At 36.9% G+C, this 15,979-nt stretch overlaps 1 protein-coding gene across 3 annotated transcripts in view; it reads left to right on the top strand.

Moving 5' to 3' along the window:
• Nucleotides 1–12,703, top strand: part of ZEB1 (zinc finger E-box binding homeobox 1) — a 210,208-nt gene extending 197,505 nt beyond the window's left edge. For all 3 annotated transcript variants that reach the window (XM_005290966.5, XM_065586802.1, XM_005290967.5), the window contains exons 6-9: nt 1,375–1,480; nt 1,961–3,771; nt 5,385–5,565; nt 10,242–12,703. In XM_005290966.5, coding sequence (XP_005291023.2) covers nt 1,375–1,480; nt 1,961–3,771; nt 5,385–5,565; nt 10,242–10,771 — 2,628 coding nt within the window. In that variant the 3' untranslated portion in view covers nt 10,772–12,703. The remainder of the gene's footprint in view (nt 1–1,374; nt 1,481–1,960; nt 3,772–5,384; nt 5,566–10,241) is intronic.
• The last annotated feature ends 3,276 nt before the right edge of the window (nt 12,704–15,979 follow it).

Here is a 15,979-nt window from a genome sequence, read left to right as displayed (position 1 = left end):
TTTTTTTTCTGGCCCCATCCCAGATCCCCAGTCAGAGCCCTCATCCCCCGTGCCCCAACCCCCTGCCCCAGCCCTGATCCCCCTCCCGCCCTCCTAACCCCTTGGTCCCAGCCTGGAGCACCCTCCTATACCCCAAATCCCTCACCCCCCAGAGCCCGCACGCTCCCCACACCCCAACCCCCTGCCCCAGCCCAGAGCCCCCTCCCGCACCCTGAATTCCTCATTTCTGGCCGCACTCCAGAGCCCGCACCCCCAGCCAGAGACTTCACCCCCTCCTGCAGCCTAACCCCAAATTCATGAACATTCATGGCCCACCATACAATTTCCATACCCAGATGTGGCCCTCGGGCCAAAAACTTCCCCCACCCCTGTGGTAGAGCATCAGTGGTCTCGTTTTTCATAGACAACTTTATTTAAAATTAAGTTTGTTGCAAATATTTTTTTATATAATAAACTAACTCAGTTTGCTCTAGCAGTAAATTTTCCTTTCTCTCTCACCTCTATATTGAGAATTAAACAGCTCTGACTATACTTTCAAAAATAATATACTTGGTCAGTGTTTAAATATATACATTTGTAAATATAAACTATTTATACTAAAATAAAGGTGTATTTATTTAAACTTATCTTTCTTGGCCTATGCTACTTTAAAAGAATTGTAATGTAAATAAGGCTAAAATGGTTAAAATACTTCAAATTCATAATAAATGTTCTCACAAGACATAACAAAAAGATAGCTAAGTGACTTCATTACAATTGTTAACAAATATTAGGTGTTTGAGGAATCCATTTATTATATTGCATATTTTAATGTAAATTTTTTGCATTTCTTTTGAGAATAAACTGTGACTGAGAGTGCCTTTGTTGTTACTGAACCATCTTCTCTTCAGCAATCCTGTGATGCCATTACATAAAGAATCTAAGGCCAACAGTAAGAGCTGGAAGCATGTAAATGGAAAAATCAAGTCAACCGATTAAATTTTAAACTGTCTCTAAATGCTTTAATGTTTCTTTCTTGTATTCCATATCCATTGGATGATTTTTACAAACAGAAAAGGGAATATCTTACTAAATTTCTTAGGCACATAACCTGGTCATATTCCTCTTAAGTAAAATTAGGATAGAGAGCAATGTATTTTTTTAACTGTACCAAATTTACACCAATTATTTATATGGCTCCGTTTTCTAACCTGACCACTGATCTGTTTCTTTTTTATAAGTAACTCACACAACCCTCAATCCCTCAAAATGATGATTGACTGTATTCAGTTTTGAATTACTTCTGTGCTGAAATTTGAAATTTTCCTTATGCTGTTTTTTCATTACATTTGAACGCCTTTGTACTCTGAATGAATTTCAGATTTTCTCTTACAGAGACATGTGACTCAGTCCAGTGGTAATCGAAAATTCAAGTGCACTGAATGTGGAAAAGCTTTCAAATACAAACATCACCTAAAGGAGCATCTACGAATCCACAGTGGTAAATATTCCAAGTCTTGATATACATAATGCATATTATCAAGTGTACTCTGTATGACTTTGGCATGAAAACACTTTTGTAACTATAAGTTTAAAATATAAAGTTTATATTTTGTTCTTGGAGATACTGTAAATTCTGGCCCAAGTACTCGGCTGTGCCCAGGGTGCTCCCAACTCAAGAGGCTTTGCAAAAGTGGCTTTAAGCTGAGACAATTAAGCAAAACTTCAGCTGTAGTGTTAGAGTTCTGGCAAGTGTAAAAGCAAAGATAGTCAGAAGGAATTTGGGGATGTTTTGTTCATGTTATGTGTATGTATACAATTTTTAATTTTAGAAAGTGGACAGCCTTTGCCTTGACCTCTTTATAAACTGTTGTCAAAGTCATGTCTGCGACCGTTTGAGAGGAGAGATATTGTTTTCCTATTACTTTAGTATGATGGAGATGCACCGTGACCTAATCGACTCTCATTTATCTTTGTTTAGGAGAGAAGCCATATGAGTGCCCAAACTGCAAGAAGCGTTTTTCCCATTCTGGTTCATATAGCTCACACATAAGCAGCAAGAAATGTATTGGTTTGATGCCTGTGAATGGTCGAGCACGGTCAGGGCTCAAGACGTCTCAGTGCTCCTCCCCTTCCCTTTCCTCATCACCAGGTATCCCAGCGAGACCACAGATACGGCAAAAGATAGAAAACAAGCCCTTACAAGAACAACTTCCTATTAACCAAATTAAAACTGAACCTGTGGATTATGAATTCAAGCCCATAGTTGTTGCTTCAGGAATCAACTGTTCAACCCCTTTGCAAAATGGGGTTTTTAGTGGTGGTAGCCAATTACAGGCAACCAGTTCTCCTCAGGGTGTGGTACAAGCTGTTGTTCTACCAACAGTAGGTCTGGTATCTCCCATAAGCATCAATTTAAGTGACATTCAAAATGTACTTAAAGTGGCAGTAGATGGTAATGTAATAAGGCAAGTATTGGAAAACAGTCATACTAATCTTGCATCCAAAGAACAAGAAACAATCAACACTGCATCCATACAACAAGCTGGTCATTCCCTCATTTCAGCTATCAGTCTTCCTTTGGTTGATCAAGATGGGACAACCAAAATTATCATCAATTACAGTTTGGAGCAACCTAGTCAACTTCAGGTTGTTCCACAAAATCTGAAAAAAGAAAATTCTGTTCCCACAAACAGTTGCAAAAGTGAAAAATTACCAGAAGATCTTACAGTGAAGTCTGAGAAAGATAAGAACTTTGAAGGAGAGACCAATGATAGCACTTGCCTTCTTTGTGATGACTGTCCAGGAGATCTTAATGCACTTCAAGAATTAAAGCACTATGACCCAAAAAATCCCACTCAGCTTCCTCAGCTCAGTGAAACAGAAGCTGAGAAGTCTGAATCCCCTGTTCTATCAGAAACAGGGGAGAGCAACTTATCTCCTGGTCAGCCACCTTTAAAAAATCTTTTATCTCTTCTAAAAGCATATTATGCATTAAATGCACAACCAAGTGCAGAAGAGCTCTCAAAAATTGCTGATTCAGTAAACCTACCACTGGATGTGGTAAAAAAGTGGTTTGAAAAAATGCAAGCTGGGCAAATTTCTGTACAGTCTTCTGGACCATCTTCTCCTGAACAGGGCAAACTAAGTAATCCTACAGATAATGATAATCAAGCAGGACCTACAAATCCAAGTGAACCCCACGACAACACAAGTGATTTACAAAACTCCCTCAAGATAATTAAGTCTCAGACTTTATCAGTGGGATTGACCCTGAATGGTTCACGAAGTAATACGCCATCCCCATCACCACTAAACCTCTCTTCATCCAGAAATTCCCAGGGTTATGTGTACACAACAGAGGGTGTACCAGAAGAGCCACAAATAGAACCTCTTGACCTTTCACTACCAAAGCAACATGGAGAAATATTGGAAAGATCTACCATAACTAGTGTTTACCAGAACAGTGTTTATTCTGTCCAAGAAGAACCTTTGAACTTGACTTGTGCAAAAAAAGAACCACAAAAGGACAGCAGTATTACAGACTCTGATCCTATTGTAAATGTAATCCCACCAAGTGCCAACCCCATAAATATTGCTATACCTACAGTCACTGCCCAGTTACCTACAATTGTTGCCATTGCTGACCAGAACAGTGTTCCATGCTTAAGAGCTCTAGCTGCCAATAAGCAAACCATTCTGATTCCACGGGTGGCTTATACATATTCAACTACAGTTAGCCCTGCAGTTCAAGAAACACCGCCAAAACAGACCCAACCTAATGGAAATCAGGTACCTAAACCTGTGTGTATTCTTGTATGTACTATGTGTAGAGGTGTGGCATAATTCAGGTCATTATTTTTACCAAACTAAGAAATATTTTAATGGGAAAAGGAAAAAAAGCCAGAATTGGTTAAAATAGTGTTTAAATTGTTGATAATATTTGTTTTGGTTCCATCCTAATAAGTGGGTGATGGAAGTTATTGTAACATTTATTCCTTTGAAGCCAAGCTGGTACACAGTAGGGCAACACACAGAAACTAATAGTTGTGTCAGATTTTCAGGACCAGTTTTCAATCTAAATAATAGATATATGATCTACTTATGAATTCCAGTACCCTTGGTTAAAAAACAATGTAACCAGGCTCATTTACTTTGCTGCGCCCTATCCCCTTCCCTCCCTCCCGCCCCCCCCCCCCCCAAAAAAAAAAGGCTGCGTGGAACATCTTTATCCTCCTATTTCGCCCTTCCTGTCAGCTCCCCTCCAGTACTATCTCTTGATCTGGTGGGTAACTGAACTCCTCCTGTACCATAATGGAACTTTAAACAAAATTAAAAGGAAACTTTCATTGAAAATGGGGCAAGTGCTTGTCCTTTGCATGTGTTATTTATGTACTCTACTCTGTTTCTACCTCAAGATATGTCTGTGTGATCAGAGTCGATCCCACTGATAGCTGTACACAAATTATTAAGGTAGGAACAGAGAAGAATAAAAAAAAACCATGCAAAGGATAAGATCTTTTCTTGGTTGACTCCTTGTAAGTAGGTAATGGAAGTTTAATAGAAACTCTTTCCTGTACAGTTGGAAACTGGTCAGCCTGGGTTTGGACTGACACAAGGTATGTGTGTGTTTGTTATATATTACTCATGCATACTGAGGTAGCTAATACATATTTTATTTGGATTTGAAAACTGATGCCAAAAATCTAATACAGTTTTTGTGTTTTTTGTGACTTGCTGATACCATTAAAATATGCTTTTATGCTTCTTGAGAGTGAATTTAGCAGATGAATCACAATTACAATTACAGTATTATGGTATTATAGGTACAGTTTTTGTTCATGGAATATTAGCATTCCCTAGCTAGTTACTTTAGGTTACATTTGTAACAGAATTATGGGAAAGAAAGTAGCCAGTATTACAGAATTGAACTCTAATGTTAGCATAATTTTAATTTCCACAAAAATGGTGACACATTTAGACGCAAATGGTGTACCTTGATGTAAAAAACTGTTAGAAACATCCTGGGTCTTCCACATTCCCAATGCCCTTTTATGTACCTTTTCATTCTATAATCTCATTTCCCTCCCTTATCCAGCTCTTAGTTGGTGTGTCAGTGCTCCTCTGAAGGTTGGCCTGAAGCCAAATCTTGAAACTCAAACATTGCAACTCTGTTAAGTACTGGTTTTCCAGGCCTTCTAGTTATAATAGATCAGGAATTTTAGTGTCACAAAGAGAGAGTCTTTTCTTGGCTATGTAAATGTTAGAATTAAACAACATTGTTGGTCAATTTACTGAAATTAAGTGAAATTACAACTAAAATTCCAGGATATGATTTATAATCTCGCCTACTGTGTCCATGGAATTTGTACTAGGTTTAATATTTTTTTTTGTAATTTTCTTAGGATGAAAGGCAAGATACTAGCTCAGAAGGAGTCTCAACTGTGGAAGATCAAAATGATTCTGATTCAACACCACCCAAAAAGAAGATGAGAAAGACAGAAAATGGGATGTATGCTTGTGATTTATGTGACAAAATATTCCAGAAGAGCAGTTCACTATTGAGACATAAGTATGAACACACAGGTATGTAGTAGTAAATATAGTTTTTAAAATAGTTTCCTTATTTTAATTCTGATTGGATTCCATGCTTCAAAAATAACATGTAATATGTCCATGGTTGAAGGGTGGAGGAGAAAATAACTTTTTCATCATCATGGCTCAATGCACACCTTTTTCAGTAAACCTACATTTTTTATGTTTGTTCAATTTTCATTGCAATTCCAGGATGTTGTTTGTTTGGGGTTTTTTTAGGGACTAATGCAAAAACGTTAAATGATCAGGCATCTCTTCTCCAGCTGAGTCATGGTCATGATGATCTGACAGCCCCTCTAATCAGGGACTCATTTCTCACCTTCCAGCTCATACTGCTGCCCTCATTATTATTATTTGCTATTTACTCACAAAGCACCTTATACATGTGGGATGCTTTACATACAACTAAAAGACAATGTCCCTGCCCCCAGGCATTTTACAATCTAAGAGTCTAATCTAAAATCATTTGGAAATCAGTGGGAGTCCTCAATGAGTTTTGAATCTTTCACAAAAAGAATAGCGTTGCAGTCTTAAGTTTTTTCATTTTTATTTCTCTGCATTCCTCCTTTCAACTCCAGTTCTGGCTGTTTTGGTCGTTTATTACATTCTTTTACTTTAGTCTTTGCTATCTTGTGTATTAAAGACATGTTTTGATATGTGTGTCTTCATATGCCTTTTTCTTTTTTTATTAACTAGATCTCTGTATTATTTCTCTGTTTATCTGCATTACTCTTTTTTTAAATCTCTATTAGGTTTGGTTCTTAATGGTGTATTGTCTATTAATTCTGTTAATTTTATTTTCAGTCTTTCCCATTCAGTTCAATTTCTCAGAGTGTGTCTCTCAACAAAATATGCATTTTTCCCAGCTTTGCTTTCCTAGAAGTTTAGCATGTTAATTTCTCCATTTTTAGAACATCTAGTTCTTTCTATTTTACTTTCTAATTAAGTACAGAGCTCAGGAAAAGTGCCTGTTTGACAGTACTAGTCATTGCTCTTCTGTGTACTGTGATCAGAAAGCTACCATTTATCTGCATCTTTCATATCAAGGCTAGGCCTATACAAACTTTTTTGCCTAATTTCTACCCTATTTAATTGTGAGTTTTGAATGCTGAAACCAAACTAACATTACTGGATTCTGTTGTATTAATTTACATGGAATATATGGGCCCAAAGAGTCAAAGGTGTTAACATGACTCTGAAACTACAATATTAAACAGTTTTAAAGAAGTGTTGGGGTACAGAGACCTCAGCCTGCTTAGTCCCATGGCAAACACCATTACAAATCATTGTAATCTTTTATTAAAGATGCAGAAAAAGAAGAAAAACAGTTAAAGCATTTGAAATGTAAAGAAATAAGTGAGGCTTTCGTTTTAACCACATCCCTTGTTCCCTTTCCCTTTAGCTGGGGACAGTCTTTAAAAGAGGGGGGCGGGGAGTAACTTAAATGGTATCAAAGATGATGGTAACTGTCCTTTTTGGAAGAGAGAAGTTAGTTGGAATGGCTGGAGCAATTGTTACTGTTTTTGTTGTCGAAGTCCAATTCCATTTCCTAGAAGACAAAACAAGACACACAGAGAGAGAGAGAGAGAGGGGAATGAAAAGAACAGGGAAGATAGAAAACACAACTTCTGTCTCTGGTATTGGCTTTCACTTGCAACCTCACTGCTGGAAAAACACAGGCACAGCACATGCTCTTACCAGCCACTCTGAATCCTGGCAATCTCGTATCAGCATTGGGCTATTTCGGGGGCATTGCCTTTAGCTGCCCCTTTTTGCTCAGAGGCTTACAGCAGTGTTGCAAAATATACATTCTTGGCTCGTTGAACCAAGATTCTTATTGGACAGAATGCAAAAGGGGAAGGAGAAGAAATAAGGTGGGGAGGGAAAAGGACACACGGGAAAGGGGTGACAAAGTCTCACATACCAGGTTGTGTTTGGGATTCACCATAGCCAGTGAGTGGAGGTGGAGCCCTTTTATGGTTTGGTTTGGTCAGGACATCTCTTGGGATCAGGACAACCAAGACACAATGATTTACACTGGAACCCAGGGCCCCAGGAGACGGTGGGGGTGGCAGCCATGATGGTGAAGCTCGCTCCTTCACCTCCCTTCGCTTTCTCTCAGTCTCCTTTATTTTAAGGACTCCAAAAGGGACTGATGGGCAGAATAGTCTATCCTCCCATTATTTTGTCCACCAATAGGTCTAATTTCAGACCCACCAATTTTGGTTCACTGATTTCTGATCTCACACTGTTCTTGTTTACCAGGCATGATCTTGATCAGTTTTGTTTAGACTAATTCAGTCTTTTTTCTTTTCTCTTTTCTCTTCTTTTCTTGTTTTATTTTTTACCTTTTCCCATCAAATTATGTTGTTATAGGCTATTATGACATTTTATGAACTTCCACTCACTTTTCACAGTTGAGCTCACAATTAGGGTAAATTTGTAGGCCCAATTATCACACCAGTTTGTTATGTTTAGAAGAGACATTAAAAAATAGCAGAGAGGGGACAAAGAAAAAAAATCTGAAAACTGGAGCAGATTGAAGGCTGAGGGATAAACAAATACAGAGAGACTGAGCAGGGGTTAGGGGAGAGATTTTTCTAATGAATTTGTAGGGACAGAATAAACACTTGTGCCAATCTGTTTTTGGGGGTGAAGAGGTTTCTTCTCCTCTCTTCTTAACACAAAGTGAACACAAATATTTTAAGTGAGTTATGAGTGGAAAAGGTGGAATTAAAATCCAGGTTAAAAATGGATTTGAATTTGAACTAATTTTCTATCCAAAAAATGTTTCATGAAATTCCCCATCATTAATTGGGATCCTATTCCTCTTATCCCACCTGATTGTGGGGTGTTCATTCACTAAAAGTAGCACCCAGGAGCCAGTCTATCAACTTCCTACATTCTGTGCAATTTTGGCAAATGGCTTTCAAGACAGCCATTCTTGTTCTCAAATTATTCAGCTATGTAGAAATTCAAGAAACTCAATTCACACAGTTCAACAAAGGAGTTAAATGGATTTAAGCATGTGATTAAGCCAGTGAGACTCAAATGTGTGCTTAAAGATAAGCACATGCTTAATTGCTTTGCCAAAATGGGGCCTGAGCATGCTGTGGACGATGGTGCTGAGTCTGCCCTTTGTTAGAATGGAAAAATAGGGTCGATAAGTGTTGCAATTTTCTAATGTCTTTTATCATCTTTTTTGGAATAAGGTTTTAGTTATCAATGTGGATCTTTATACATCTTTATGTGGAGTTAGCTATACAACGGGCCTAGAGTTGGTCTCTACAGACCTGTCTCCATTCTCTTCCTACGATGATCAGGGCATACAGTCATTGCAAAAGGAAGACTGATTTATTGAGTGCAGAAAATAAATCTTATACACAAGCTTCTGACCTTGTGATATATGTCATATTCACTCAGAACTTTGGATGGGTTTATTTACATTTATTATTATTTTGATTTGTTAAATCCTACTTTCAGCCTAGAATTTAGGCTGAAATTCAATGGGAAATGGGTTAAGTCCAGTTAACTCCAAAGCAGACTGCAGGTGTTACAAAGGGATCTCACAAAACTGGGTGACTGGACAACAAAATTGCAGATGAAATTCAGTGTTGATAAATGCAAAGTAATGCATATTGGAAAACATAATCCCAACTATACATAAAATGATGGGGTCTAAATTCACTGTTAGCACGCAAGTAAGAGATAGGTCAAAAAAATCAACAATGTTAGGAAACATTAGGAAAGGGATAGATAATAAGACAGAAAATATCATAATGCCACTATATAAATCCATGGTATGCCCACATCTTGAATACTGCATGCAGATCTGATTTCCCCATCTCAAAAAAGATATTAGAATTGGAAAAAGTGCAGAGAAGGACAACAGAAATCATTAGGGGTATGGAATAGCTTCTATATGAGGAGAGATTAAAAAGACTTGGACTTTTCAGCTTGGAAAAGAAACAAGAAAGAGGGGATATGATAAAGGTCTATAAAATCTTGACTGGTGTGGAGAAAGTGAATAAGGAAGTGTTATTTACTCCTGCACATAACACAAGAACTTGGGGTCATCCAATGAAATTAAAAGGCTTCAAGTTTAAAACAAACAAAAGGAAGTACTTCTTCACACAACACACAGTCAACCTGTGGAACTTGTTACCAGGGGATGTTATGAAGGCCAAAACTATAACAGGGTTCAAAAAAGAGCTAGATAAGTTCATGGAGATCCATCAACGGCTTTTAGCCAGGATGGTCAGGGATGCAACACCATGCCCTGAGTGTCCCTAGCCTCAGTTAGCCAGAAGCTAGGAGTGGAAGACGGGATGAATCCCTTGATGATTACGTGTTCTGTTCATTCCTTCTGAAGTACCTGGCATTGGCCACTGTTGGAAGACAGGATACTGGGCTAGATGGACCATTGGTCCGACCCAGTATGGCCGATCTTATGTTATGTTCTTAGGCTCCTTTGAAAATCCCAACCTTAATGACCCTAAGAAAAGAACACCTTCTTAAATAAATCTTCCAACAGTTGTACCAAAATCCAAATGTGAAACCGCCACTTTTCAACAAATAGTCTCCACCAACCATAGATGATATGGAAACCAGTAATAACAATTAAAGTGTGGAAACTAAAGTTACAAATATTTGCTTATTATTTTTAGGTAAAAGACCTCATGAGTGTGGAATCTGTAAAAAGGCATTTAAACACAAACACCATTTGATTGAACACATGCGACTGCATTCTGGAGAAAAGCCCTATCAATGTGACAAATGTGGAAAGCGTTTTTCACACTCTGGGTCTTATTCTCAGCACATGAATCATCGCTACTCCTATTGCAAAAGAGAAGCAGAAGAGCGTGATAGCACAGAACAGGAAGAGACAGGACAAGAAGTCCTAAATAATGAGCATGCTGGTGCCAGAGCATCCCCATCGCAGATCGACTCAGATGAGAGAGAAAGTTTAACGAGGGAAGAAGAGGAAGACAGTGAAAAAGAGGAAGAGGAAGAGGAAGACAAAGAGATGGAAGAACTTCAGGAAGAAAAAGAATGTGGAAAACTACAAGAAGTAGAGGAGGAAGAAAGGAAAATTGAAGGTAACATGAATGAAGAATCTGTAAATCAAGTGAGCAATGTAGAACAAGAAGCTATACAGAATGATGAGCGGGTGGCAGAAAAAACAAACAAAGCTTAACTGATAGTTGTTTTTTTTTCTATAAGGAAAGCAACTAATTGGTAATGAAGTTTGTTCTATACTATATATGCTTAACATAGAAACACAGTAGTCTGCATACTGTGATTTCTGTTCACTACTGTGTAAAAAATAAAATAAAAAAATTATAGTAAAATAAGAAAATGAGAAAAAAAAAATCCAGGTGTGCCTGAACCTCAAACCTAGTAATTTTTCATGCAGTTTTCAAAGTTAGGAACAAGTTTGTAACATGAAGCAGATTAGAAAAATACAGTGACTCTGGAAGCAAAGATTTAACAGGTTGTAGGAAACCTGATTTATTAGACAAGCATCTGGCATCATTTGTTTTATCAGTATTAATTTTCATTCTTATGTTGATTAATTTTAAGCTGTACAATTGGGAGAGATTTATATGATTTTTTTTTTATCCGGAAAACATTTGCTAAATCCGCTTCAGTATTTTATTATGTTTAGAAAATGTGAGAACTTCTGCACTACAGAATTCCCTTTCGCAGAAAAGTATAATGCAGTTCCAAACAGTGCTAGACTACCTTTGTAAATTCAACCTAGAAGGTAGCAATTATAACATTAGATGTTGTAGTAGAGCATATTATCATTTAAAGTGTATTGTTAGCCTTAAGAAAGCAACTGATAGAAGAACTGAAGTTTCTTACTCATGTGGTTAAAAATGTAGTTGAAAAGATTGTTGTTGAGTTCTGATTGCAGGGACTAACAGTGTTAATACTGGTAAGGACAGCAAAGTCGTCAAAAATCAGTGTTTGTAATTGTGTTTTGAGTATGTAGTAACAATATGAAGGATATGATATGAAGCTTTGTATCTCCTTTGGCCTTATGCAAGACCTGTGTGCTGTAAGTGCCATTTATCAGTATTTTAAAGGCTCTGACCAGCCTTTATCTAATGTGTGGCCTACAATAACTAGCATTTGTTAATTTGCATCAAACTTCTAAATAAATCATGGGGCGGGGGGAGGGACACTCAACCATCCAAAAAGTAAGAACACTGGTACATTTCATTATTTAATTCTTCAGTATTATGTTTGGTTGATATCTAATTTGCAGAATTTCTCTACAATAATTACAAGGGAAAATTTCTAATCTGCTTTATTGGTTTACTTTAATTTCAGACACATACATGACATGTTATCTGGCTCATAAGTGTTTCCAAATGTTAGTTATTATGGACCCCATTTATTAACAATGTTAGCTGATTTTTACCTATCAGTATTATTTTATTTCTTTTAGTTTATAGATCTGTGCAACATTTTGTACTGTATGTCTTCAAACCTGGCAGTATTAATACCCTTCTTACTGACATATGTACCTTTTTAGTTTTAGAAAACTTTTATATTTATGTGTCTTATTTTTATATTTCTTTATTTATTACACAGTGTAGTGTATAATACTGTAGTTTGTATTAATACAATAATATATTTTAGTATGAAAATTTGGAAAGTTGATAAGATTTAAAGTAGAGATGCAATTGGTTCTCTTGCATTGAGATTTGATTTAACAGTGTTATGTTAACATTTATACTTGCCTTGGACTGTAGAACAGAAGAATTAAAATGGGAATGTATTAATTTTACAGTTGCAATCAATTCATTTTACCTTTACCCAGTTTTTAATATAAAGCTCTTACATTTTGAAATTCACTGTGTGACTAATAGCATGATGCTCTGCAGTTTTATTAAGAGATTAGCCTAACCATAAAACTCTCATTTCCTTAGGAAGCCAAATTAGAATAATCTTATAAACAGTGTTGGGAACAATGTTTAACATTTTTGTGCCAATTTGTTCCTGTATTCATGTATGTAAGTTACAAATCTGAATCTTCATTTTTAAGTTCCTTGTTACATCATGGTCATTTTCTAGTTTTTTACCAGGCTCCCCATCTCACAATAAAATACGTCAACAAGCCTGACTTACTGTCATTATTCCAATAATATAAGATGATTATGTTTTGAATTATTTTTGAGATGTCATGCAGACTTCACTCTTAGCTTGGATACAGATACTCCACTTGAGCTGTGTGTAGGTAACAAATGAGTAAGAGCAAGGTATAGGGATAGCTGTTTTGATGGTTCACTGGCTTCTATAAAGATATACCAGAGGTTCCGGTTTCAGAACCAAACCATATGTTTTCTTGGATTTTTGTTGCTTTTGGATCTGCATTGTATACTTTTAAATGATATATCTCATTAACACTTATTTTAAAGCAAATGGTTCTGTGAATGTTTTCTTGATTTAGCACTAGGTTCAAGCATATATTGCTGTTGGACTTTCTTACCGTTTCTAATGCAAATTCAGGTGTAATATTTTTTTAAAACTTTAATTTTACATTAGTGGCTTTTCTGTAGCAGAGATGTCAGTTCAATATTTTTAGAAACTCATATCTTTACATTGCATATACTATATGTAAAAAGAAATGTACTGTAAACACACACCATTTACAAACAATGTTCTGCTATCTTAATGATCCCTAAAGAGCATTTTGATGTGAAGGCCATGCATGTTGTGCTTTACATTCAAATATCTGTGTTTTGAAACACTTTAAATCCTATTATAGCATGACTCTTCACCATTAATACATATAAAGGATTGTTCCTATGTAACAGGTTTCTCTATAAGATAGCTAGCACTTTGGCTGTATTTCATCACATAATATACCAAATATTGCAAGGTTTAAGTGGAGTAAACTGCTCACTGAACAGTATACACCTCTTTGAGAAAAACCTAAAATTGATTTATAATGCTGAAGAAAGATAAATTGGCTTTTAATTAACTTCTTTGGATTATAACAGGAATTGTGCAGGAGACTTATGACTTCTCTCAGAGAAAACTGAATCTGTGTCTAAAGATCCTTTAAAGGCATAGTTAACGATGCCCCTCTTAAAGCCCATTTCAGAACAGGCATTTCGGCACCTCCACCATTAAGGATCATTTCTACCTCACTTGTCTATAGTAATAAACCCAGCGAGACATTTGTTTGAGATGGGGTGGGGGGGAGAATACTTGCTTTTGCACTGTAAAAATGAAACAGGATTTGAGCAAATCAGGAAGTTATCTGTTATCTACTGTTACACGTGATAAAGATTCAGTTATCATATAAATCCCAGTTGCATGTGAAAGGCCAATAGCTTTCAGTTCCAGAACCTCAAATGAAGCAAGAGAAAACTATGCTCAGATAGAAAACAGGTTCTGAGTAATTTGGAATCAGGAAATTCCATGACTTTCTGTGAGGAAATTTATATTGATTACAGATTTAAACCCTGTGTTAAAATTCTAAAGCCAAAAACATGTATATCAGCTTTAGCACCGTTAGATTTCAGAGATGGGCTCTGATGCTTCTGGATTATTGTTTTGACATCGTGTATTGTCCATCTGAGGAACTCTGATGCATTATCCTAAATGCAATTGGAGGAATAAAATCAATTGCAACAAGGTGGAACTCTGGAGACCTGGATTGTATTCTAGGCTATGTCACCAAGTTCCTACGTGACCGTAGACAAGTCAGTTAAACTCTCTGGACCTCAGTTTTTACAGTAAGATGGGGATCATACTTATTGGTATATATTTCACAGGGGTGCTGAGAGTTTAATTTTATGAATGTGTATGTAAAATATTTTAGATACAAAGATGGGAGACACTGTGTAACTATAAACCATTATTTGTTGATAATTTCCTTTTTGAAAGAACTTTCTATTACTCCAAAGGAAATTACAGTGAAGACTGAAAAAGAATCAGTCTTAAAGGGGAGGAAAAGATAAAACTGCATACAGTATTTTCAGAATCTCATGAAAGCCACACTGGAATAGTTAGTATGAAAGCTGTCCAGCAATAAAAGCCCATCTTGCAAATCTTATGTGACTAAGCTGTACTCACCCAAGATCCGTTGTCTACTCAGCAAGTAACATTTTGCAATATTAGGTGCCATGATTGACTCAGGATATAGAGCTGGTGAAAGCACAATATGATGTGTGCATACAGACCCATGCTCTGCCACTACATGAAGCTGCCATCCTTGGATTTGGCTCAGAACCCATTGCAGAGAATTCTTTTTGACTTTACAGACAAGGACCGTCTTAAAATGCATCTTAGAGCAATATTGTCTTCTCCTGAGACAGCAAGTGGCAAAGCAATTACAGGAAAAATCAGACTGACAGAAAAATGTAAAAGTAAAAGGGTATAAGCTCTGAATATATATTTTCTCTCCTAAACAGAGATTACAGGGGAAGAGAGAAGTTAAAGTGGAATAAGGGTTTACTGAAAGGGAGCTTTATCCTATGATCTGTGTTGTGTTTATAAATGGAAAAGTGATCCAGGTGAGTCAGTCTCAGTGAGGTCACAGACTATTGTCTGTGTCTGTTTCTCCCTTAAACTCTGCAGCCATGAGATGACTCAGCCATCCTGCCCCATGATGCGGAGGAACACCACCAGTCCAGATCCAGAAAAAAGGTAAGGCTCGTTTAGAAGCAGTATGGCTCAATGGGATAATGATACGTACCTCCTTAATTAAGTACTTTGAGATATACTGAAGAAAAGTGCTATAGAATTGCTAAGTATTATTATTACATATTATTATTGGGGTATAGGGGAAGAAGGGTCTCCTGGGCTCAAAGATTCAGAGAGAGCAGGAGTAGAGCTCTGAAATGGAGAACAGGAGAGGAGCAGAAAAGATCCTAATGCAGAAATAACTGCTTGATTTCATCATCTCCCAATTTATGCATATGGTGCATGTCTTTATTGTATGCAATATACTGTGATGTTTTGTTGCAATTTTTACATTTGTAATTGTTATGTGAAACAGCTGTTTAATTTCTGACTTTAATTGTAACATTAGTAAATTGAATATTGGAACCAAACATGTAATGTGCATAAGTCATGAACACTTTTGATGGCAGATGTGGGGGTTGGCCCTGTAGTTATGTCTACATTGCAGTTGAGGTGTGATTCCAGAGGCTTCACTGTTGCTGGTACCCAAGCTAACTAGATTAAAGCTAGCTCAGGTTGTCTACATGTGCTGCAATCACATACCCTGATTTTGGATCTTTTCGATATTGTCAGCTTTCCAGGACAGGAACAGTCCTCATTTTGTGTCCTGCAAAGTGCTGAGCAAATTTTTGGGATTTAAATAATGAGGTGCTTTACATAGTGTGTATTTAACCTAGGGATTTAGGAGTAAATGAGCTTT

The sequence above is a fragment of the Chrysemys picta genome, chromosome 2 (genome assembly GCF_011386835.1).
Source record: "Chrysemys picta bellii isolate R12L10 chromosome 2, ASM1138683v2, whole genome shotgun sequence".
In the NCBI taxonomy this organism is placed as follows: Eukaryota; Metazoa; Chordata; order Testudines; family Emydidae; genus Chrysemys; species Chrysemys picta.
The sequence above is the reverse complement of the archived record's forward strand: the minus strand, read 5'-3'. Positions and strand labels throughout refer to the sequence as shown.